Raw genomic sequence first — 27,363 nt, forward strand, 5'->3', positions numbered from 1 at the left:
CTGGCTATCTATTTTACTTCTACACTTATATTAAATTTTGTGATAAAAATAGGCCGTTTTCAAATGTTAGTATCTTAGAAAGATGCAAGCAGAATTAAAATCGGTTGATTGCGTTTGAAAGATCGTGATTTTTTGTGCATAATATCAAAAAATTGGAGAGTGGATTTTTGTCTATCTCAAATAAATCAACTTTGAATATGTGTGGTTTTAACATACGTAAGTATATAAAAGTAAACGAGTTGTGCCATAACTCCGGAACGCCTTGACTGTTCTTCAGCAAACTTGGCGTACATGTTTCTTGATACAAGTGAATCAGCACAGGGGGTTGGCAAAAAGGGGGTGGTCGCTAAAAAGGGAAGGGAGGTCCAAATATGTAAAAGTGTCTGCGATCATCTTGCATTAAGGAGCGATCCAGCCACAGGTTGGAAACCACTCAAATATAGAATAATAGTAATATCTTGCATTTGGACCGTTAGAAGTTGTACAAGTGGCTGGGAGATAAGATGAAGAGCGTGTGAAAAGATGGGAGGGTCACAACTACGGGAGTAGAACAATATAAGGAAGGCTTTGTTTCTCTTTCATTAACTTCGGAGAGACACACAAGTTGCTGTAGACAAAATGGCCGATGGCCGAGGAGAGCTAATCAAGGGGAGGGGTAGATATGTCTAAATGAGGAAAAAAGCTTTGTTTTTGTATTATGAGAATTTGCAAACTGAAACGTAGTGTTGTGAAGCCCGCATTCGTGTGGTCCAATTTTCTCTCACGATTTTCTTCTAACGAACACACATGCATGAGCATTTCTGTCGGATTTCATTTCTAATATTCTCATGCACTGCGACAAGTTTTTGGCATAGTGTATTTAGTTATCACCTCCCAGTTGGCCTCGAGGTATGATGCTGATCTAATAAGCCAGTCGTCAGATGTTCGAATCCCGACTGGGAGAGGCTGTTAGAGTCAATAGGATCGTAGCAACTGGCCCTGCAATTGTCCGGCACTCTAACAGCTGGCTACGAAGTCTGTCGTATAAAAAAACAGAAGGTCCAGTTTCGATAACGGAATGTAGCACCTAGACTTTGCTATGCTTTGCTATTTAGTTATTAGCCACAGTCGTTGCTTACGCTCGTCATAGCAACACAGCTGTTGATACCTATCATCGCTCGCAATGGCCCGCACACTTACCCGCGTGTGTTAGCGAGGGTGTAAAATGAAGAAGAAAAGAAGTAAAGCAAAATCCGTATCCATATATCCTAGAGTGCCGCTCGTGCTCACGACCTATGGACAGGTCGTGAGCTTTGGATTCGCGGGCGGGATGTGTAGAAAGTTGCTATGAGGCTGTACACTCGCGAGTGTGTAGGTAGCAGAATGTATGCACACAGTACCAGCAGATGTTTGTCGTAGGCTTGCGTCAGTGGAGTAAGCTTTGGATGCTATGCTTTTCTCGCTCGCTCGCCTGAGATTTTCAACCTTATCGAAAACAGATGTACAAGTGGCTGAAAGACAAAAGGATGGTGACCTCTGATGAAAGGGGAGGTGCGAATCACGGAAATCCCCGTCGCGGGTAGAAAATTATTTAAACTTCTCATTCAGTAGTTCCACTCCAAGATACTATGAAACACATATGATTCCATTACTTTGTCTACCATTCCCTCTGTTTATTGGAAAGTCCGTTTTTAATGTCTAACCTCATTATAAAGTTCAAGTCAACAAACATGAAGTTTATACATTCTCTTTTAGATTTGGACCACTCACACAACTTATAACGGTCTAAATGCAAGATAATTACAGCCACTTTTACTTATTTGTACCTCCCCCTCCCCTTTTAAGCGACCACCCCGCTTTTGCCAACCCCCTGTACTGATTTACTTATGTCAAGAAACATGTACGCCAAGTTTGCTGAAGAACAGTCAAGGCGTTTAGGAGTTATGGCGCAACTCGTTTATTTTTATAGTCTTTTTAAGTCTTTTTCCACCAAAAGTTGCCACCACTTATTTATGTTTACCTACCAAAAACAAGCACTAATCATTTTTTAAATATGGTTTAGTTACTCTGTTATACTTAATTTTCATGACTTCTACCCAATTTTGATAAAAACAAACTTTTCCTATACCTCTCCATAACATCTTACTACCATTCATCCGATAGCCCGAAAAAGATAAGCGATAAACACAAAAGAAACTGAAATACATGAGAGAGTAATGTTGCTGCATTGGGTAAATTTATTGTCGCGCAAAATTGAGCTGTTTCCGAAATGTACAATATATGTTACAAAGTAACGACATCTGTTGTATTCAACAGAGAAACAATGATAGTTTCAAGCATACTCTCACGCATGGCGCATGATGAAACACTACCCGAGCAGAAGCGAAGAGCAAATTAATATCAAAATGTGTTATGGAAGTCGAATAACTCATATCAAAATTTGATCTTGTCTTGGCTGACATAGTTGGTAAAATAACTAAAAATAATATCAAAATTTTGTTCCTTTAAGGCTAAAATAATAACTACTTGTGATATTTGAATAACAAAGCTATAACACGACTGACTTCAGAGTTTGGAATAACATATTTTAGTATTATTAAGGTATTGAATAACAAATGTAGTAGTAGGATATGACATATTAAAAAATCATTTTATAAAATATTTGTAATTTAAAATCTCTTTAATCAATAAAAAAATGAAATATATCGAATGTCATCGTAAGATCGTAAGATGGGGGGCTCCGTAGCCGCAAGGTTACCGAGTCTGCTTTGGCAAGCGAGTGGTCGTGGGTTCGAATCTTAGTAGAATCAAACCATTCGATGTCAAGTGACTTTAGCATGGGTTTATTCGCAGGCCCCTCCATATATCCTTCCTTCATGCTGAATTCTATATATTTACCCACTGAAGCCTCCTGACTGTGCAAATGTCCCTCCTATAGTTAAGTTTACTGGTCAGAGGTACGAATGAGTCCTCGCCAGGGACGGCTATAATATAGGATAGTGCTGGCAGCGAGGAATCAGTGGGTAAAAAGTAGATCAAGCTTTGAAGGAAGGGAACCCCAATACACAGAAGCACGCATAAATTTAATAAGCATATCGCTCACTCAATAGCGATTATAGCAAAAAGAAATGCAGTGCAGGTCATACAGCAAACACCCGGGCGATATTACAATAGATCAAATACTGGTCGCAGTAATGAGTCCACACATGGAAAAAAAAGATCACAATAAGATATGATAACAAAATCAGTTATTAAACTCATCTTACAATGTTTTAAATATCTACGTAATAACAAAATGCGTTATCAATGCATCTCCATATCTAGTATAAAATATAGTATTATACTTTAGGTTGATATAGTTTTGATATTATTTTGCTCTTCGCTCCTGCTCGGGTAGCGCCAACTTCTGTTATTTATTATCAGAATCTAGAGGTGGTGTCCTATTGGGGCATTTGCCTTCTTTAAGAAGGGGGGATCCCATACAAATGAAATACAAATTTCCTCATAACTCGAGAACTAATCAAGCAAATGGTACCAAATTTGGCATGTGGGGGATTTTGGAGGCATGAATTTATTTTATGATGGTTTGAGACCCCTCACTTCACCCTGTGGTAGAAGGATAAGGACTCTCATACATATAAAACAGAAATTTTCGCGTGTGTGCCATATTTTCTGCTATGTAGCAAGCGGTAAGCTGTGAAAGTAAACTAGTAAAACCTTCTCGGAGCAAAAGACAGTGAATTGACGCTGCTAACTTTCGTGCCTGTTGCCATTCATGTCAAAAGAGAAGTACATTCGAATGGCACGTCATATTTGCGATGAACGTGCTTTGGCTTTAATGTTATTTGTAAGCAATGGCCCTTTTAAATGGTTTTTTTAAAGGTAGGCTGGTCATTCATTACTATTCCAACCTTTATGATGCACACAAGCGTTTTTTAAAAGAAATCTCTATGTCTCAATGGTTGCAGGCGTTGTACTTATGATTCCCCGTCCACGTATTTTTAAAGCCACCATTCATTCAATGAAGAATTGAATCTGAATATTTCGCTCTTCTCTTTTAAACATTCACTTAAACAATAGCACTCACAGATTCTTATAAACATACATATGCCAGAAATCCAGTTTACATTAGTCTTTGATTTAATGATCTGATATATTCCTACGTCACCCTTTCGTATAACCCTTAGGGCTGTATACCTTGTAGTTTTTATCAATCCTTGCACCCCTCATTTTTGACACAACGATCAATAAATAGCACTTATTTGGATTTTTTCATTTGTTTTTCAGTCCAGACTCTCAATTTTATATCAAAACATGAAAATAAACGCATAAAACTTTGAACACATACTAGCACAACGTCGGTGTCGATTTTACCCTGACTGAAAGTGTCGATTTTACCCCGAACTGACATAAAAGTTCAAAACAAAGTTTTAGAAACTCGATAAACGAAAAATCCGCCTACCTTTTTTCAAAGTAGACTAAAGAATGATCTGTGATAAACCAGGCATAGGAAAAGTGTCGAATTTTACACATTTTTTCTACTAAAATGCTTAAATTCCACTTGCAAAATTTTAACCGCTATTTATTCTATAGTTCGCTATTTATTCTATAGTTCGAACGGATTGGTATTTCGAACGAAAGTTGTTTCGAACGAAATTGCCGCCAGCAAAATCAAATGGGCAAAACATTTCGTTCGAAACAAGTCGAATGAAATAGAGATTCGTACAAAATACAGAATAGGGGTGATTATAAGGACTGTTTCTTCAATGCTGATCGACTATGTTTTGTTTTTAGTTTTGACAACTGCGGAATTTTGGCGGTTGTAAAATGACTCAAAATGTACGCAGTAACAAGTGTAAACAAAACGCATTGAAAAATTAGCAGAAACGCAACCTATAACTTAAAAATTCATGGGATGTCGGTTTTACCCGAATTACCCCTATGCTGCATATACCGCAATAACGATTAGAACTGTTTTATTGTTTCCCCACTCAAGCCATGCACTATACCCCGGTTCCTTTTTATTCTTCACCATAAAGCCGTCCGAAAGCAGTTGTAACCGAACCAAGAAGGACCGGAAGCAACCACAAGCTCTACGTTTTCCTTTCACAAATTTGTTTGACATCTGCAAACAGAAGTCTTTTATCAAGCGAGTTCGCCTGATAATGCCCGCTCCAAATTGACAGCCAGGCTTCATAAACGGAGTCACCTAACGGAATGTGCACATTCACACAAATCAGGCAACGTCACATCCTGAAACGTTAAGGTACTCTTGTGAATGCGTAAATGCATACAACCATCACTGACCTTCCGTTCCATTAAGCTGACATTGATTGATGCTAACGGTCAATCTAAATCAAGCTTAATGCTTTCTAACTGCGACAAGTAATTTTTCTTTACACGCTTACATCTAATTACTCTACGTATGCTAGTTTGTTACTGTTAAGAAAGGTAACAACGCATTTCAAAAAGAAGTATAGAAACTATACCACACCCATGTATTAATTAGTCTCAGATCTAGTTTTGTCCCAAGCATTCCATCTTTCGCACACATACGCTCCCCCGGTGATGGTTATTATTTGTAATATGACTGCCCTTTGCTTCTACCACCGAGAAGATTGACGATTATCGACTGTATTATATTACCATTATATTACTCTTATTAACTGAGTATTCAAAGTTATTTAAATTAGTAGATATACGGTCAGTTTTTTTACCACCACCAGTTTGCTGTATCAACCAAAAGGCTGCAAACTTTCACATCACAATATCTTTACATTCTGTTAATGCATTTGTTCTGATTTTTTATTTTTTCAGGTAAGTCACAGTACGCTATCAAACAATTACAAGCTATAAAACCCTTCTTCACAAATAAGTAAAACGATTCGCAAAACAAAACATTCTGAAGGGTAAGTACTTAAAACGTCCTAGAAAATTAACCTCTTAACACGGTCGCATAGTATTCACGCTCAACAAATCATAATCCGTTACCTCTTTTGTACCGTTCGTGGGATAAGCCATCAGCAAAACGTTTTATACCTCTCTTTCTGCCCGTCGCTTATCACAACAAGACCGTTCGAGGTACACCACTTTTTGCGGCTCTGTCCGTCGAAAAGCTCAACAATACTTGAAGGCATTCGATTTAAAAGCTTTTCCATTTAAATTATTACCACCTTTCTGTGATCTAATTTATTTTCCTGTTTTTTATGATTATATTAACAACAATCCTAAATTACTAATGAATAATCATCTCTAGAAATTTTTATTATTGTTTGAAGTATTCACTGTGAATCACTCCGATGTAGAATTCCGAATGAACTAACAACTCAAAGCCACAGCTTTATCATTGAAAAACTGTTCGGAGTTCAAATTACAATTCCCACCAACTTCTCATTGGTGATTATTTAATTTAACCAGCCTTAAAATATTTAATCAGTTTTAGGCAACATTAAAATTTATGCGCCAGCTTAGTAAATTTTAATAACTTTTTCAAAGGGAGGTTCGTCAAATGTACTAAGTAAAGGGTTCGTAAAATATTTTATAGCAAATCATCCAATTACGCCACTATCAAAACACCAAAGATAGGTTCCACGGGAATAGCGGTATTTATGAAAAAAGATACCAACTTCCTGGGTAGAGCGACCTCGTATTGCGCTTTCACCGAGTGACTGCGCTGCTTTAAAATTGATTACCTTATTTTCTCCGGTTTCGTGACGCCAAAACAAATAATATAGAGCTAGTAAGCTGACCTGCTCCACGGAATGAAGATTAAAGAAGGTTGTAATGAATTTAGCTCCAGCTTCAGTTTCTATTGGGATTATCCCTGCCCCACGCACCACGCTGCACCGCACCGTCATCAGTCGTCTACGTAAAACGTTACACAGCTAACTGAAAGCTTCCCGCAATGGATCGGAACCAGCAGCACAGCATATACACGGATCAGTCATTTTAGTTTGATAGCCAGATGGTCCCGCAAGCGATTTATTTTTTCTACTACATTATTTTATTGTAGTAGCAAAAAAAGGAAGAAAGAAAAGCAAAGCACATCCCTTTGTGACGCTGCTTCTAGCGGACAAAAATCAACCATTTCGCTGATCTTGCTCTGTGACTGGAAATAGCCGAGAAAAATTACAAGCATTTTGCTGGATTTCGGTTGTTTATTTTTCCCTTTCGTTGTAGCTTCGGTGCAGTCAAGCACTAAACCAGTAAACGAATTATTATGACTCTCCCCTTTATTTAATATTCTATCGGGTACAGGATTAGTGCTATCCTTTTACAATTGGCTCACGTAAAATTGATCAAATTGGCAAAAACTAATTACTCGAAAGCTCTCCTTCAACGTTCGTTTTTTACGAACGACTAATTGACCAAATCCCGCTGCTCACATATTGCATATAACGAAATCTCGCACGGTGCATCATTCCATGTCCAGTTGAACCTTTGTTGCGGCCAGTAGTACAGATTTAGGCAGTGCTCCTGCCCGCCAGTCGGTTCACCCGCTTTCCACTGTGCGAATCTTATCCGAACTCCGGTATCGTGCCAAACGTAGATACCGGTCCTGGCCAAATCACTAGCACCGAGCCATACCCCGAGAAAGCCACCGGTCCAGAGTCCCGTTTCATGAGCAAGCTTGACGACCGCAGCATGTTTATCGGCATTATCAACGATGGCTAGCCGCATTCTAAGCCGGTGACAGTACTCGACTGCTTCGAACCAGTTGCTCTGGAAATACCCAAGAAGGTACTTTTTATCTGTAGATAAAAATCAACCTACCGTGTAAGGTGAAATGTGATATCCATTTTCAATTTGTGATTGTAGTTGTTGTACCCCTAGCAGCAGTATAGAAGTCAAAAGAATTGATACTTTCTCCTCCGGAGACATCTTTCTACAAACGGTGGACTAAAACTAAGCGCACTGTGTTTATATACAAAACACTCAAGATGACTTTTTTCTTTATTTATGAAACTTGGGCAAGATAACATTATTTATATAGATGTCCGGTCTTCTTCAAACCAAAGATAACAAAAAGCTTACAGACCAATTTACAAGCTAAGCAAAAGTCCCATTTGCTTCGCAGTTATCACACGTGAAATTGAGAACTAGGAATACATCACTGTATTTTCTAATGGGAAATACATGACTTCCTGGAAAGGCCATTTGCAGATAACATTGTAGGTATATCTAAACTGTCGCTTCTGCATACAAATACGGTATACAAATACGGCATACGGTAATATATTACCTAGATTGAATGTTCATTTCATATAGTTTAAGACTAGATATTTCATATTTCTGATTTAGATTTTTTTAATTATTCCAATTTTTAATTAAACCGGATGATTTCTTAACAGCATAATCTAGGTGGCAACCCAGTACAGTTTTTATATACAACTAGCTGACCCGACAAACTTCGTATTGTCACAAAATAAACTGTGTTGTACATACATCGTGAATCTCGGATGACCTTTGTCACAAACTCGAGTTTTGCAAGTTTCTGGGGAGTTCATGGGTGTTTTAATATACAAATTTTGCTCATAGTAAAGTAGAAAACAACTCCCCCCATTGTCTAGCCTGAAGCGTCTAGAAGAAAGCGGATAGCATTTAAATATTCGCCATCATTACAAACCATTTCGCCGACTACCATTTTGCGGAACACTAATTCTTGGTTGACCATAATGCGGAATATAGAGTTTCGTAGAATACTATTTCGCGAAAAACCTTACACGGGATGTACCATTTCACGGAAAATCTTTTCGTAGAAAGAACCATTTCGCAGGGGTGACCCAACTGAAGGAAAGTAATAGAGGTCAGTAGATCTAGGAAAATAAATATACCTAGATAGAGGTGATCTCTACGGGAGGCTGCCCCCGCAGTGGCCGCCGCTTCCGACGGCAGGTCGCTGACAACACTCGCGGCCTGTGGCCGTCTCGCGCTGAATTATCTAATGTTACTATTGATAGTGTTTGTTGGTCTTGTTATTGACTAATGTTTTAGGAAAGTGTCTAAAATTTCTCGAGTTCGGTTAGTTTTTGAGTTACGCAAAAATTTCTGTTTTATTTGTATTTGTATTTGTATTTGTATTTGTATCCCTGCCTCTTAGTGGAGGGAGGGGTCTCTAACCATCATATGAACCTTCCCTGGCTTCAAAAACCACTATTTGCAAATTTTCACGCCGATCGGTTCAGTAGTTTTCGATTCTATAAGGAACATACGGACAGACAGACAGAAATCCATTTTTATAGGTATAGATTATTCCGAGGAGTTTGACTACATTACTGAAGCTCAGCCTAACAGTTAGAAATCAGTATATGGAACTCCCCCTACAATATGTTTTTTAATAGTGAATGGTATAACAACTATTCTTGTGTGATTTATATTAAGCCACCCTTATAAACATCATAACATGGTGGTGTCTATAGGTCCTAGCTGCACTGCGTAAAATTTTCCTTTAGCGACGTAAGCAATAGTCTCATAACCAAGCTGCGATAGCTTGTGAAGGAATGCGTCGGCCACCAGTGAGCAAAAGCAAGAAGCAGAGAACTGCTTGTGGAGTTTCTTTCATCGCCAAAATCGTGAGCGACGTCTCTCCCAATGATGCTATGATTTATCTACTCGAAAACATTTCTAGAATCTAGCTCATTGTAGTGTGATCGATTTCATTTTGAAAAAGTACCACACATGATTAAACTACGGCCGCAATAATTAAAGCGAAGGGCGTGTTATCGAAAGCGTCTTCAATATCAAGGAAAGCACAAAATACCGTCTCTTGATATTTGAGCGTTTTCTCGATTAACTTCACTATGCAGTGCAATGCGGTTTCTGGAGGTTTACCGTGTTGGTATGCCTGTTGATTTCCATGCAGCAAAGTTTTTGAAAAAACACATTGCGGATATAGTTATCCGTGATTTTCTCCATCTGTCAGACTCAGAGATTATCCGATTACTTTGACTCAATTTTGATTCGTTTGACAGTACCGTCTCAGCCGAGCAAAAGGGTAAATAAAGGACATTTGCAGAACTAGTTATTATCTACAATTTTGCTGAACAAAGTTTTGTTTTATCTTTTGCATTTACGGAGCTACAATCCTACTACCTCATTAGTAGCTATATGACCGTTAACTTAGTTGCTAATGAGGTGATAGAACATGCATATTTTTCACCAGTTACAGCAAGTAGTCATGAATTAAGTAATTTGATAAAATAATGAAGAATTTCACAGGTTATGTAAAAAAACATATCGACGGATCTCGACGCGCCTTCTATCAACCGGGATTGCTTTACTGCAAAGCAAAGCCTTGGGTTTATACTGTCTTTAGACGTTTCCCTTCTTTATCGACAGACTTCGCAGCCAGCTGTTAGAGTACAGAAAAATTACGAGGCAAGTGTAACGATCCTACTGACTCTATCTAGCAAGCTTCTATCTATCTAGATCTAGATCTCTATCTAGATTCGAACATACGATTGCTTCACTGCACGCATTTCATGTTGCCTTGGAAGTTTCGTATGCTAACCGCGCTTTTTTTTACGTGCCTTTTTTTTACGTGTCGGCCAATTTCGCCAAATTCAATGATATATATTCGTAGGTATAGGTATCGTACCGCATGTCGACGAGAAGAGAACGTTCCCGAACTTTTCATTTGACAGTTTCTTTTTCGCCAGCAATACTGACTCAAGTGAGCCGAGCGAGCTATGTTTCGCCGACGTAGAGGTTTTACACGCTAGCGGCTTTTTAATCTAATTCTGAGTTAACTTAACTTATTAAACGAAACAATCGATTTGTTGTAAGTACCAGTAAAAGTAAGTTGTTAGAGGAAACATTTATCCTTGACATATACGTAGCCGTAACGTAAATGTCTAATTTGAGGTTAAAGTTAAAAAAACTTTTTCAGGATTGCATTCCATTAAGACGCTCAAAAAACTTCAGTAGTTCGTAGGTATTTGATAATATTAAACTAAGCATTATTTCCTGTAATGCCATCCTATTTGAAAATTTGCAAAAACCTTCACAGCATTAAATCCTCCCGTTTGATGCTAGAATAATTGAGACCAAATAAATTATCTTAGTTAAAATCGTTATGAATTATTGTAAATTTCAATGTGCTATAGGGTAAATGAGGTATTTTGGCCAATGCGTTAGGCAGTCTCTATTTTAGCTCACTCAATTTGATTTTGCCGTGGTGGGCCAAAATAGAAACCGCGTAATGCATGGGCAAAAATACTAAATTATTAAACTTCGAAAAATTTGCTGTAGCGATTTTTGTAATTATTAGAAAATAGTAACTTGACAAGTATTCTTGCAGCCTATAGCTGAAACATCAGCATTTGGTTTTCCCGACAAATGGTTAGCCCAAGGTTAGTCAAGAGAGGTTTTCTGATGTTCAAATTTGTTTTTCACCCCCGCTGGGTTACCCTTGACGATCACCGAAATTTTCAATGCGGAAACTGTTGAATGTATAAACAACATCGATGGTTGCTAGCCAATCGTTCCGCGCACTTCTGTTCTACAAACTGTGAAAACTAGATCACCTATTTTAACTCACCTTGGGTTAGCCGAATCCCGCTGCTCACACACTGCATGCAATGATAGGTCGCACGAGGCATCATTCCATGTCCAGTTGAAATTGTTTGACGGCCAGTAGGAAAGATTGACGCAGTGCTCCAGCCCACCCGTAGGCTCTCCCGGTTTCCATCGATCGAATCTTATTCGAACGCCAGTATCGTGCCAAACGTAGATACCTGTCCTGGCCAAATCACTAGCACCGAGCCATACCGCGAAAATGCCACTGGTCCACAATCCCGTTTCTTGGGCAAGCTTGACGACCGCAGCATGTTTATCGGCATTATCAACGATGGCTAGCCGCATTCTAAGCCGGTGACAGTACTCGACTGCTTCGATCCAGTTGCTCTGGAAATACACAGGAACGTAACAGGTATTAGCATTGCCCATTTTGCCCGACGGGATAGAAAACAGTGGAAATAGCAAAGGTACAGAACGGTAGATGACTTAAATGCACAGGTACCTATATACTGAGTGGGCAATCGTTGGCAAATTTACTTTTCAGTAGTACACACCATGAAAGTTGCACACGATGATAAACAAAAAGGCTCTTCTAAGCTCTTTATCACTTTCGATAGGAAACATCAAATGTTTCACAAAGTTAGTTTCCTAAAATCCGATTCATTTAAGATGTACGATCCAAAGACATTATGATGCAATTGTGCTACTACATGATACAGTTATCGTGGTCGAATTCATACAGATCACAATGATAAAAATCCAGTACGCTGAATCACATCCATTAAATAAATATGCATGAACTCCAAAAACACAAAAAAAATAAAATTGAAGCATTTCTAGGTATGACCACGTCCAGATGCTAAGGGGATGACGAGAGATATGTTGGGTCATTTCGAACTGATTGTTCTGTAAATATTCAAGAAGGTATTTGTTATCGGCAGATTAAAATCAACTTACCGTGTAAGGAGAGATGTGATATCCATTTTCAATTTGCGAATACAGTTCTCGTACTCCTATCAGCAGAATTGAAGTCAGGAGAATAGAAATTTCGCCAGAAACATCCTTCTAAAAGTGACCGTCTGCAGCTAAGCACACCGTTTGCTTATATACCAAACCATCACGACACTATTATTTAGACAGTTTGTCCGGTTTTCCTCAAACAAACAGCTTATAGCCTAATTAGCAAGTTAAGCAGAAGGTTCTTAGTGAAATAGTGAACCATGTATTTTTCTTTGTATTACTTAATGGGAACTATATCTATATGATTTCCAGGAAAGTTTCCTCTCCATACATTGTAGAACGTGGCAAAATTTCACACAAACTGAATGTTCTTTTCATTGTTTTGTAATGGCTGTATAAATATTTGCATAGCTTGGAAACATTTATCGATGTTGGATTTTAATTTCTAGCACAAAGTACTTTTCCAACGTTATATGTAATTTATTATGGTGATCGTTTTTATGGCTCTCGTCCATTATGACAAACATACATTATGGCATTCGTCTTTATGGCATTCGTATATATGGCAACCTGTGTATGGCTAATCATTCTTTCATTAAAGATAAATTCGAAAAATTAATCAGAACAAATTATTGGAAGAACGCATTCACGACACCGATAACGGAGCACACGACGAAAAAAAAAACAGATTGATTGAATTGAACTGACACAATTGAATTAGATTCCTTTTTTTCTTCATTTCGATCGAGTTCTTCGACTGACGTCCCAAAATAGTCAAGTGTAGCATAAAGCTCAGCGCTAACCTTGCGTTCAATAAGTTCAATTCTTTTTGTACGTCAAAATAGAAGAGAATATTCCTCCGTCTTTGGCAAGGAAAGCGAACGGTACCATTGCTGCTGAATAACATATACGTGTAACATATCATTATTGGCATAACTTGTGAATAGTACCTAGCATATGCAACTGAAGAAAAATTTGAGTGATCTTGAGAAAACTTCAAATCAACAAAATCATTTCCGTCGCTACGTTGCTTCCTACTATCATTTGCAATATTAACAAGACTTCAGAGTTCCACAGACAACAGACATCCATGCAAAAACATTTTTTTGGTGATTCTTGGATACATTTTCAAATTAAAATCGTTTAATATACTAGCGTCATCAGCACTATACTTTCTTAGCTAAACGATACTTTTATGGATCAACTGATTTGGATACTGATTAATTTCTATTCAAACATAAGTTTGATATTAACAACAATTTTTTTCTGGCGCTAGTGTATTTGGATTATCTGTTATGAGCTTATCGTAGAATTTTATGCGCCTTTAACCAAAACATCTATATATCCTTAACTAACTCGACATATTAGGTCGTATGAATAAAACAGTTTACTTTGCTTTTCCCGTTTAAATCGTATGGGAGCATTTGCTCTAACTCTTTTATTCATACGGCCTATTATGCCATGTTTTATCCATGTGAACACTCTGGCTGCCTCTGTTATCTGTAATAATACCTATGAAGGCACGCTTTTCATTGACATAGGTTTGAAAAATAGACCAAGAAAAATAGGCTCCTTGTTATCGCATAGTGGCTTATGTCAAAGAAAAATGTTGATGAAATCATTCTTTTTGTTTATTTATATTGTGCAGAAAATTAAAACAAATAGTTTTCTAAGCAATGTCATATGTATTTGTTTTGCTTGTAGTAATATTGGAGTCTTGCATGTGTATACAGAGCTAGCTGACTGACAACGTTAGCAACAGACATCCTTCCCTCCCAGCAGAATCTAGAGATATTCACTTTCCGGGTAAAATGGTGAACCGACGCCAACCCATTGGAATACTTTAAAGAAAATCTTTCTTCTGATATCAAAAGATTGAATCTTTTGAAAAATATTACTTTTCATGGAGGGAATGTCTAATTTAAGTACGATTTCGTGTTCAATTTAATGTCCCATAAAAAAGCAAAGCCATGGGTATAAAAGTCCTTAAGAACTTGACCCTTCTTTATCGACAGACTTCGCAGCCGCTAATTAGAGTACAGGAAAATTACGGGGTCAGTGTAAAGATCCAGCACCACCCAGTCAAGACTCGAACATACGACGACTGGCTTGTTAGGCGAGCGTCGTACCCTGGAGCTAATTGGGCGTCCCAAGTCTAATTCCGAGTCTAAATTCTCACCACCGATCTCAAGTCTAACGGGTGACAACTAAAATTGTGGAATTTTTTCGAGGCCCTTATACTCAACAACAAACGAGCTCATAGAGAAATGAGAGTATGTATGCGTTAGCTCTCTTTCTACTCTGTTTGTCAATATTTTTTTTGTTTATGCTTGCCCAGTTTTGCTTAAAATGGCATCGAAACAAGAAGCATTTCAGAAGCGCGTTGCATACTCCTATACTCAAAATATTCTGCACATAACTAATGGTAAATTTCCATATGAAATTCCAGATGATTATCATGTGCCACATATAAGCACAATCCGCCCAGAAATACGCATGAAAATTTTACGTAGGGTATGGAACGAGTCAAGCAGTGTCACCTTTTTTAATCAGTTGAACATAAATGTGCCGAAAATGCACTTTTTTATTCATATTTTCAAAATCTTTTGATAGGATCATCTTCACAAATCACTTAACCATACATTTGATTCACACAAACACAATTTACTGGGTTTCCGACAAGAAATATAATGAATTAAAAATTGTTGTCCAAAAACGTACATTTTTCAGCTGCTGAAGGCAATCGCCACCTCGCTACTAACGAATCCATCACATTTTTCAGCACTGATTACAACCACTCTAAAAGTCAAGCACTCAATTGTCACATACCATATTATTCATTCTCTTTTTTTCTATTATCTAAGGCTTTGTCACTAGCCGAAAGTTTTATTATTTTCTAACAAAACTGAAAACAAATTCTGAATTGACGGAACCTGTTCACCACTAGCAGCAGCTGCAGCACAACTGATGAACTATCGTGTTGCCAAGACACTGTTTCGGTTCTGGAAATAAGAATTTTAAGTTTGAAATTAACTGAAACCTCCTATGGTGAAAACGTGGTTCAATACTTTCAAGAGAAATGTATGTTCATAATTAATTTTTCTTTATTAAAAACAACACGGTAGTTTTTTCAATAATTTTCGAAGATTTTCTCAGTGATTTAATAAAGCAACGATGTGTTTCAATGTTATTTGCTTTGACAACACTGTTCTGAGTCGGATCGTTTGTACTGCTATATGTTTACCTCTTTTGTTCTCCCACCATCCTTATGAACAGCGAGTGAGACGTCAAACTCGTAGTTTCCCATAAAAACACCAGAGAATAAAAGAGACGACGAATACCGTTTGCCGAACGGTGCGGTGAGTGTATGCCCCGATAAACAATTTAGACAGATGGCATTTTACGCATCTATGCCGATACGCTATACCGATTACGCATCAGATGCCGATTAGAAGGTCGCGGATAGGAACGCGAACTTACTGAATAGCGGGAAAAGTTCGAGGGATTTTTTAAGGGGACGTAAAAAAATTCAGATTTCAGGATTGCTTAAAAAAGCACCTTGCGGGTGAAAATGGGTTCGGTCTGTTCAAAATTAGTTCCGCCGCTCCAACTTTTAAAGCGAAAAATCAAAAGTTTAGCTCAACAATAGTGTCTTCCAATGGTAACAGCTTGAAGAACTAAAGATAGCAAGAAGATTGGTATGCTGATATCCCCCACTTAGTCAACCCACCGCTTGTAATAAGGTAAATCAATCAGTGACCCGCTTAGACTGCTTAAAACTAGTTCTTTACCCTACATGCATACTATGTGCAAAGTTTTCACGTACCCATAAATTATAACTGTTTGGCATATAAAGTCCAATAACTGGGCAAATTGCAAAAATCTATGTGTGGGACACATAGAAACTATACGAAAAGTTTTCTCAGTGTACGAACTGCCACAGAAATCTCGGCAAAAAGTATACGGTACAACAATTATAAAGCGAATATGTTGGGGCTTCGACCTTCCTAAGATGCCCACAAACTTTTCGCAAGCAAGGTAGTGAAAGACCGGCCAAAATTATGAACGCAGAAGGACGTCGTTCTCTTTCTCGTGCCTACAACAACAAGTCCTCTAGTTTGGCTGCAAATTAAGATGTGCACCAGACGAATGTTTGAAGAAAATTTTGATCCCGTTTCTATAAAAACTTCATGCAGATGGACAATACGTGTTTTGGCCGCATAGAGCATCATCGCATTACGTCAAAAAAAAACACAATCGTTCCTCAATACCTATTCGATCCCATTTGTACCCAAAAACCATGACCCAATAAATCTGTCTCAGTGCGCCCAATCGAAGATTTTTTCGGGATTTTCGGTTCCTTGGTGTACAAAAATAGCTGGAGAGCCTCGAATTGCAAACAGTTGATTGATAGAATCAAGAGATGCTTTCGCAAAGTTGACATGACGGCCGTACAACGCTCCTGTTTCGGGATCAAAAGGAATCTTCGCCGAATAGCCGATTATGCACCGTTTTCAAATGCACATTAATTTTTTTTCAACAATGGATAATGTATCTTTAATTTCGGTAAATCAGATCTTCTTCGTGTATCTTTGTCTTTTTTTGACAGCTTGAGAAAAAAATTCCAAAATTTTAGTTGTCACCCGTTAAATGGTTTATCCAATTTAATGTCCCAATTCAAGTCCAATGTCGAGTCCAGTTTAGTTCCAATTTCATATCCGATTTCAAATTCAATTTCTAGTGCATTTTCAAGTCCCATTCCATGTCTAAATGCAAGCATAATTCAAATCAAATTTCCACTTCAATTTCAAAGTCTAATTTAAATACGATTTCGTATCCAATAATTCTTTTTAAGTTCAATTCCGAGCCTAATTTAATTGAAATCTCAACTCCGATTTCAAGTTCAATTTCAAGTCCAATCTAATGTCCGATTTTAAGTTCAGTTTCGTGTCTAATTAAAATCAAATTTCAACTCCGATTTGAAGTTCAATACCAAGACTAATTTGAAGAACAATTTATTGCCCAATTTAAAGTACAATTTGAAGCACAATTGAGGTCCAATTTCAAGCCCAATTTTATGTCCCTTTTCAAAGCCTTTCCCAATTCAAATTTAATTGTTATTTCAGTTCCGGATGAAAGTCCAATTAAAAGTCCAATCTTATATCCGACGTCCAGTCCAATTTCAAGTCAAGTTCAATTCTGATTTTAAGTCCAATTTCAACCCCAATTTGAGCTCGAAATCTAATCTAATTCAAGTCAATTCATGTGCGACCTAAAATTCAATTACAACTTTCAATTCAAGTCCAGTTTGAAGTTCTATCTTTAGTTCAATTTTGATCTAATTTCAAACAAAACTTTTAATCCGAATTCAAATCCAAATGCTAATCTAATGTTTAATCTTAAGATCAACTTTAAGTTTGATTTCAAATCTAATTTAAATTGCACTAGTGGGCCCTGACTGGAACACACATCCCGTCTTTTCTACAACATTCAATGTAAAATAGTGAAACTCTGAAATTATGAGTTTTTAACCTAATCGATCGGAATTTTTGCGATAAATAAACTAATTACGTAAAAAAGATCCGCTGTCCCACGATTATTTGGTAATTGTTTGTCCAAAAGTTGCTTTTGAAAGGTCGATGGTAGTGTTACTGAATCCCAGCACCGCCCAGCCGAGATTCGAGTACCGTGGACCCCCGTTCGTTTGAACGATTCCTCATGCAAACTAACGGGGTTAGTTTTTAATTGAATTTGAATTGAATTTAATTGAACAACTGGCAACCTCAAATATGCTGAAACTTGTGTGAACTGGCCGCCCTGCTCTTTGTTATTGTTTTGGTGGTTTGATTTAGTTGCCAGTTGCAAGCACGAATATTGCATTCTCCGATCGGATTTCTATCATATTCGGTGGGAAAACGGATTGTGAAATAGATTAAACACGCTAGATCAGTAAAAACATATCGTGTTATGTGCATTGTCATTTGAACCATTTTCAATTTGCACGTCGTGCAAACCAGCGAGGTTGAAATTAAAAAGTGCTCAGATTAAAACGGTCAAACGAACGGGGGCCCACAGTATAGACGGCTGACTTGTTAGATCAACATCGTATACCTCGAACCTAACTGGGAGGTTGATTCCTAACTTCTTTAAAAATTGACAAAAAGATGAGGAAAATTAAAAAAACATTGACTGTATCACAGAGAACATAATTTTGTATTATTTTTAGAAAAAAATATTCGTATCGGTAAAAATATAGTTTCATAGCTGCAATTTCGTACCATTTAAAAACATTCGTAGCCTTATTTTCTACCGTAAACGTCGTCATTGCGAATGGTTCGTATTTAGTACGAGGCACATTCATAGCACATTTTGCACCAGATCGCATTTGATGCTTGGTTCTTATCTGGCATCGTAATTGACGACTGAACTTCGATTTTCGATTATGTCAGCAAAGAGAGTGTCTCCAGAAACGAATTTTTACGTTCATTCGATCCCACCATCATCCCGTGATGGTAGGGTCAGATTTGGCAATTTGTTCCGAAAGACCTTAACCCACCCAATTACCCCCAGTTCCGCCCTATTGAGAAATACTGGGCAAACATGAAGAGGAGACTCAAGGCAAAGGGAGAAGTTGCCAAAGACATCAATCAGATGACCTAGTGGAATAAGATCATAGACATAGCGGAATAAGATAGCCAAAACGATGGACGAGGAAAGTGTGCGCCACCTAATGAGCCATATTACAGGAAAAGTTCGAGAATTTCTTCGAAACCGTGACGAATAATTTTATCCGTATTTTTTCTTGAAAGTATGAAGAAAATGCTACATTTGTGTAAAATCTTGAATTCTATAATAAATAACTGAAATACACGCAATTGTTTTTGTTCCAATACTATCTGAAGCAAGCTTTAAGCTTCAGCAACATGGTGCTTTTTCGAGGTGCATTTTATCAGTGAAAAGTTACCTCTACAGAAAAACGAAATTTTTTATCAAATTGAAACATGGCACACATTCGGTGCATCTCTACTGTAACCTGTCCCTTCATCGGCCATAGTCCGAAGGTGGTAACAATATAGTACTTACTACAGGACCAGGTAACTTAATGGTTCCACTTAGCGCAATTGCTATTTTGGTGCACAGAAATCTGAATGGATCCCATTTTGTAAGGAAATTCATGCCACTGACGGAAGCAAAAGTAAGTGAAAAAGATATTTCAAAAGCACTTTTAAATCACTTTCAACTGTTCCAACAACCAGATACTTTTTTTTATGTGGGCAGCCTTTGACGAGACAAGCGCGTGGTTGGTTATCTCTGTCACCGGAACATGGTGGCTGCGTCGGCGGCAGCATCAACAAACGTTGTGGGTTGGGAAATTTCGCATATAGTAAACCATCGGTCTGCAGAAGAGAACGTAATACCGTAATACGTAGGGGCGACTTTAGCGGTCTGGATGAACAAAAAGCTATAACGTTTAAGCTTCGAGGGGAAAATCTCTAGACGCCGGCAAAGGACGAATTATGAGCAGAAACATTCGCATTTTTCATCGCATTTCTTCGCTACAATCCCGCGTGTTATGTAGGTACTACGACTAGAAAGACTACGAAGAACAATTTCCGCTAGATTATGTGGCGCAGAGAAAAAGACTCCATCTTTTTTTGGAACTGTGCGTTACAGTCGGTCGTTTTAAATGTTGCCGAGCTGTGTGACTCGATCTAATCCACCTAACGGTGAAACGGTGCTTGTTTCCCACTATTTAATAGGTACTAATGGAGCCACAGTATTATTCAAATAATGATACTGAAATGTGTACTCAAAGCTCAAACTGCAGTGCAATTTAAGTTTTTACAACAGATTTTCATACCTTGACTGATTGGCAAAATGTTATGACAACAAAGGTAAAATCTTTTGAAGAATGATCTTTTGTCGAGATTTGGTCGGTTGTAACTACGCATCGGAAATGGGGAAAGTTTTTTTTATTTTCGTATTTGCACGATTAAGTTGACCGTCGAAGATATGCTGAGAAAATTTTACCTCATTGCCCACATAATTTATCCTAACTGTTGGCGAATAAAACACTGTTTTTATAATTCCAAAAAACAATAAAAATAAGTCGAACACATGTAGTACATAATTTTTCTGCAATTATCGAGCAAACCGCTGGTTGTGGAAATTTTCTTCCCGGCTAGCTGTCACATTCACTCGGTGCAAATTCCCCGTATTAATCATTTGCTGGCTGGGGGCAGTCAAATTTCTTCACTCGCAAACAAATCTGCCCCGCTTGCATGGCTTTCATTCAATCCGTCCTTCTCCCTCGGAACTATGTATGCTGTTTCCGAATCGAGATTTCTGTTTCCTCAATGGAATTTACATCGTCGATATCCTACACTCGGGCTGAACGTACGTACATCAGGCAGGTCTGGACCGATGGTACAGGGTTGTGAATCGGTGTATTGCATCTGACTGCCATCTTGGGTCTTGATTTATTGATGGTTAGTGCCGTTGGAAAAGCCAGTTGGCTAATAAAATTTACATGCTCGGCTGAACCGGACATTACGTTGCAAACAGTTTCAGTCTGGTGAGTAAATAACTGTCTTAGAACGTACATAGAGCCTATACTGTTGTATACATATATTTTGAAAGATGTCACACGAAAACGTTCCATTCTAGTCACTTGAGATCGAATCTTTAAAGAGACCAATATTGGCCTGGCTTCTCCGGTCGCTGGCATTATTGGCAACCATCCGAGCTAAACGTCTCATATAGACAATGACAATTTCCTATAAACTAGCAGTGTCATGCTTACGAAAACTGTAGATATTTTCTGGGAAAAGTGAAACCGTGCCTGATCGGAAAACAAATACGACGGTCGTCCCTGGTGAACATCACATGTCAGACTAACGCTGTTAGGAGACACGCCGGGTAATGTGCTGTCAAATAATATTATTATACGGTGGTCTCACATATTATACCCGCATTTGAAGAAATCAAAAACTTTAAAAACTAGCACTGAATAAGTAGATGTTCATTTACATACTTTTGTATGAATTCAGTAGTGTGTTAAATTGCTTGCAATTTTTTGCGCTGGCGAGCGTCGAATAAAAAGCCAATCTATTCAGTTACACGTTTCATATGAAGACACGTGTTGAATACCTATAACAAAAGTTTAATTGCGTAGGCGACGGGAGAGCCAAAAATAGGAGTCTTTTCCGATGTAAGTCTGTTGCCCTGGAGCCAGCCGGAGACTTTTATAACGAGATTCAGCTCGCAGTGGAATATTTTGTTCCGTCGCCGGAGTTATATTGACTTTTGGACAGAGAGACGACCAGCTTAGATTACAACACGGTATTCGTTTTGCCCGGATAACATGACCGAATACTTGACTGTGCATGAATAGTTGTTATATTTTAACGATGAGAAACATGTTGGTAGCTTTTATAAGGAGGAAGATTTAAACTGTTGAATTCGTTTCGTAGAAAAATTTCTCTTGCATTCTCTGAAGATATCGAGTCAAGGACGTCCTGTGGTTTGTTCAATTTCAGCAATGACCATCCAGCTAAATATAAAAGTGCCACTAACTGATTCGACACAACATCCTTTAGCTGTTAATCACGAATTTAATAAAAGGCTCATTGGAGTCTAATTAAAACCTGATTTAGAAACAACGAAATAAGTAACTTGTTTTGTTCATTGTAAAAAATGCTGTTCCGGAAAATAATGTACCGTATAACTCACTTCCGCAGGAAAATAAACCGTACGTGCTCTAATAACATTTTACTTTCTTCTGCAATAATCTTTCCGCACTACCAACCTCCGCCAATCTCCACCAATTGCGTCGATTCAATCACCTAAAAGTATCCACCACTATATGAAGCAATACCCCGGTGGGGAGTCCAAATATTTACGAGCTATAGGTAACCAACCACACAGCACACGTAGTAGTAGTAGTAGTTGGTCGCGCAAAAATTGCGTAGCACTTCCAGTCTACATCACAAGTCCATTAACGCACGGCATCCGGATAAATCCATCCTAGCGGGCGGAGGTCTGCTTTTTTCTTTCACCTGATGCTATCAACGAACAACGGATGTGGTGCAACGGAAAACTTAAGCTGATGAATCTATTTATTTTCAAAGCAGGCTCACTGGTGGGGCCGGCTGGCTAAGGAAGGACTACACACAGTCTTAGTGTCTTTTGCTTACATTGAAATTTGTTCGGAAGTCCACAAAACGTGCAGAGCAAAATCGATACGAAAGTTTTGGTTTACTTTTCTGATACTGATACTGATACAATCTCTCTATCAACAATGTCGTGGCTTGTTATCAAATCCCATCGGGACTTGACCTTCGCTTCGGTGCCCTCAGAAACTTGCTGCTGCAATTATTTTCTGCTGCTACTGTTTTGTTTACCTTTTTCATGCTCTTCAGCCATTTCAAACGATTTAAGGGATAAAGGAAAATTGAATGCCAATTAGGAACAGACAAATTTTGTTCACGCTCAAGGGTATCATTGTTCGAATGTTTGCAAATGTAGAGCAGCACTGGCCTGCCCTTCTATAAATTATTGTATAACAAAATAATTCTTAAGATGTAACCGAGAAATACAGAATCGTCGAATCAATATCGCGGTATTTCTGCGATCAATGTTGCAAATTTTCATCACGATGAAGGCTCATCACCTGCTCATCAGCGATTTAAATCTTATCAACTGGCAACTCTATCGTATCCTGATTGCTCGCGATGAATCGCCGACGCAAAAACTGGTGAGCAAAATATGAATTGATTACGCTCGCAACTACTCGCTCGGTATCTCTGTCTCACATTCATCGCTAATTATCGTTAATAGCTGTCATCCAACCGAGAATGTATTTGGCAAATTACAAAAGAAATATTGCTCGTTCAAATACAAAACGTTATTCCTATCACATATAATAATTATGAACTTGTCAAACGTCAACATATACTTGCAACGCCATACACAACCAGTAACTTCAAGCGGCACACGGACAAACAAAATGGTTTCAAGATTTAGTTTCAATGAAATGCAAACCTGGTGCAATATTATTATTATTTTTTGGTGCCTCGAAGGTTCGAAGCTATGAAAAATAATATATCTTCTTCTTGTGTGATTAACGATGAAGGCTGATAATAAAAATATCGTCGGCTACTGTTCAAAATTTGATCCTTTGAGCTTGTCATTGTCACAAAAAAAAGATTTATGCTGCACTCTACGTGGATGTTGACAAATTATGAATAGCATGTTAAAATAATTTTATGAGATTTAGACTTCTGGGTGTAGAAAAACGTTGATGTTTTGAAGTGCATTTATGTATTATGTCGCAAAAATGTATATTCCAAGTATCTCAGGTGCTAATAGTTGAACTGAAAAACCAACATAAATGTTAGGTACATGTTTTTTGACGGTATAATTCAATATCCGATAGCGCTTTAGCCTGTTTTCTAAAATTGATAAATCATAGCTACTCATCGCGATGAGTAAAATGCGAGGTATTCGTTTTTGATTGGCATCACTAGCGATCAAATCATTGCATGAAAAAGAGTGAGTGGTAATTCGCTTTTCTCTCACTCTCATTAAATAATTCTCAGCTAGAAAGCATTGCCAGAGAATTTGACGTTATGGAATCACCTTTGAGTGTGTTGCGAACCGAATCAGTACTTTTATCAATGAATAGCAACTTTGTCTGCGATAAGTGAAATTATTGCGTAAAAATAGATCGAGATATAGTCCAACTATAACCTTAATTGTAGCCGCCCAGTTAGCTAGCTACGATGCTGATCTAATAAGCCAGTTGTCGTATGTTCGAATCTCGGCTAGGCGGTGCTTGCTAGATAGAGTCAGTAGGATCGTTGCACTGGCCCCGTAATTTTCCTGTACTCTAACAGCCGGCTGCGAAGCCTGTCGATAAAGAAGGGTAATGTCTAAAGACGGTATAAACCTAAGGCTTTGCTTTTATAACCTTTATTTTAACTGCATTTTTTAGTGATTCAGGTAGGATTCCAAGGTCCAATTTCATGTCCAACTACAAATTTATATTCAAGTTAATTTCAAGTCTAATTCAGTTTCTAATTCCAAACCTGATTTCAAATCCAATTTCAACTTCAATTTCAAGTCCTATTTAAAGTCCAATTCCGATTTCTAAATTATTTCCAATTTCACCTCCGATTTCAAGTTCAATTGGAGTTCAATTTCAAGCTTTGATGTACCCAGGCTGGGGCCCAGTGGGGCACGTGCTACACCTTCTCTATAATACAATGTAAAACAAAATAATTTCTGCGATCCAGAAGTCCGCAGAATTTAATTTAATCGACCACTAAAACTAAACATTTTTGCGTAAATATAGTTCTAGTTCCAAGTCCAGAATAAATCCAATTTCAAGTCCGATTTCAAATCCAATTTAAAACCTATTTATTTCTATTTTTATGTTCAATTTTAAGTTAGCTGATGGTGTAAAACTTCAAAGAAAAGTCGGAAAACTATGTTTTGTAACGTGGAAATTTCTCGTTTGTCAATAATATTTCAACGCTCAAACTTTCATGATAATATTTTTTGTTGTTCCTGATTTATGGCTGAGGTTTTCAGAGAAAATGAAAGTTTGTTGAACATATTCACAGTTGGATTACACAGTTGGATGTAGAGGTAATTCGTCTCTTGCTGCTCTCCAGAAAATGGAGCGAAAATGGGAAGAATGAGACAAAAGGAGAAAAACGGAAAAGAAACACAGAACGTAACAGAAAAGGAGGAAAAACGGGAAAGACGAACGGAAAACGGAACTCGGGACCGAAACGAAAAAGTAAAAAGTCGAAACGGGGCAGAAAATGACGAAAAAACGAAAACCGGAAGAAAGGAAAATATGGACTGTAAGGTGTGAAAAACCTTTAATTAGGTTAAGTTCGACTTAATGTCCAACCCAATTTATTTCAAATTTAATATCTTATATTAAATGCAACTTCAAGTCAATTTTAATGTCACAATTGTAGTTCAAATTCATGTCTCATTTTGAGTTTAAATTTTAATTCTAGACTCAAGTGCCATTTCAAAGCCACCTTAAGGAAAATTTCAAATCTAATTAAGATCCAATTTGGTTCTTCGATCTCAAATTCAATTAGGGTATGTTGCTGCTTCGTCGTAACTGCCTATTCCCGTCCTATCCAACACAAATTATTAAAAATATCAGTGCTTTTTATGACACACAATGCAAGATTAGTTATTCCCTATTATTTTAGTTTGTTGACTATCATCCGCGATCAATCAAAGTGTGCTGAGATCTTTTCAAATGCTTTTTGCCTTTCTACTATATAAATATATAGTATAAAGGTATAGAAATCACTTGGAAAACCGGAAATGGAAAGAAGGTCCTGCGGGCCGAATGTCATATACCACTCGACTCAGTTTCGAAAACTGAGCATTTTCTGTGTGTGTGTATGTATGTGTGTGTGTGTGTGTGTGTGTGTGTGTGTGTGTGTGTGTGTGTGTGTGTGTGTGTGTGTGTGTGTGTGTGTGTGTGTGTGTGTGTGTGTGTGTGTGTGTGTGTGTGTGTGTGTGTGTGTGTGTGTGTGTGTGTGTGTGTGTGTGTGTGTGTGTATGTAACGCTTTCAATCTCACTCACTTTTCTCGGAGATGGCTGGACCGATTTTAATGTTCTTAGTGTCAAATGAAAGGTCTAGGGGTCCCATTGGTCGCTATTGAATTTCATACTGATCGGACTTTTAGTTCAAAAGTTATGTATAAAAATACGAAAAATATGGGACTTCATTATCTCATAGATCCCTTAACCGATTTGAACAAAATTGATTGCATATGAAAGAGGAGTCTTGCAAACCCTTAAGTTCCAAATTTCATGACGATTGGACTTGTAGTTTGAAAGTTACATAAAGAAATGGGAAAAAAATAGTATTTAAAACATATTTTTCAAACATATAAACATTAATTCAATGAAAAACATCACGCATTTTATTATTATTTGAAAATTACTGCTGAGATCTATCAAACGAAACCGAGTTATTGAAAATCGGACGGTTCATTCAAAAGTTATTCAAACTTTAACACTTGAGCACTGTATATTAAACCGTTAAAACGTGTGAAATCAAAACATATCAATCAAATGTTGATTGTATTCAATGTGTGTGATGTATGTATGTATGTATGTATGTATGTATGTATGTATGTATGTATGTATGTATGTATGTATGTATGTATGTATGTATGTATGTATGAATGTATGTATGTATGTATGTATGTATGTATGTATGTATGTATGTATGTATGTATGTATGTATGTATGTATGTATGTATGTATGTATGTATGTATGTATGTATGTATGTATGTATGTATGTATGTATGTATGTATGTATGTATGTATGTATGTATGTATGTATGTATGTATGTATGTATGTATGTATGTATGTATGTATGTATGTATGTATGTATGTATGTATGTATGTATGTATGTATGTATGTATGTATGTATGTATGTATGTATGTATGTATGTATGTATGTATGTATGTATGTATGTATGTATGTATGTATGTATGTATGTATGTATGTATGTATGTATGTATGTATGTATGTATGTATGTATGTATGTATGTATGTATGTATGTATGTATGTATGTATGTATGTATGTATGTATGTATGTATGTATGTATGCATGTATGTATGTATGTATGTATGTATGTATGTATGTATGTAAGTGTGTATGTGATGACAATTTGCAATTTTTAAATTTGCATTGAAATTCAAGAAAAGTGAGAAACATGTCAATTGTCTGAAGTTTTTGAAGCCTCTTAGTGGAATACGAACTCTGAAATTAAAGAAAAGAAAAAACTTTTACCGACTAAATTCCACTATTTAATATTCGTTCGCGACAGATACGTATACGCTTTGAAATAA

General features: G+C 37.4%; 2 protein-coding genes across 4 annotated transcripts in view; one reads left to right on the forward strand and one right to left on the reverse strand.

Moving 5' to 3' along the window:
- The window catches only part of LOC128737874 (uncharacterized), a 345,115-nt gene that overhangs the window by 172,195 nt on the left and 145,557 nt on the right, over positions 1–27,363 (forward strand). The window contains exon 7 of one of the 3 annotated variants that reach the window (XM_053832617.1): positions 5,797–6,158. The exons of the other annotated variants lie outside the window; for them this stretch is intronic. Within the exon in view, the coding sequence (XP_053688592.1) occupies positions 5,797–5,858 (62 nt within the window). The 3' untranslated portion in view covers positions 5,859–6,158. Of the gene's footprint in view, positions 1–5,796; positions 6,159–27,363 lie in introns of those variants that run through there. 3 annotated transcript variants of the gene reach the window in all.
- Positions 7,125–11,636, reverse strand: LOC128737877 (C-type lectin 37Da-like). The gene is made up of 2 exons (XM_053832619.1): positions 7,753–11,636; positions 7,125–7,701 (listed from the first exon to the last, which is right to left on the reverse strand). The coding sequence occupies exons 1-2, from the start codon at positions 7,858–7,860 to the stop codon at positions 7,339–7,341; spliced, it is 471 nt and encodes a 156-aa protein (XP_053688594.1). The 5' UTR covers positions 7,861–11,636; the 3' UTR covers positions 7,125–7,338.

Source organism: Sabethes cyaneus, chromosome 2 (genome assembly GCF_943734655.1).
Source record: "Sabethes cyaneus chromosome 2, idSabCyanKW18_F2, whole genome shotgun sequence".
NCBI lineage: Eukaryota > Metazoa > Arthropoda > Insecta > Diptera > Culicidae > Sabethes > Sabethes cyaneus.

Coding starts and splice junctions, on each gene's coding strand:
- LOC128737877 (XM_053832619.1), bottom strand. CDS start 7,860: ATGTCTCCGGAGGAGAAAGTATCAATTCTTTTGACTTCTATACTGCTG. Junction 7,702..7,752: donor ATCACATTTCACCTTACACG/GTAGGTTGATTT, acceptor GGGTATTTCCAG/AGCAACTGGTTCGAAGCAGT.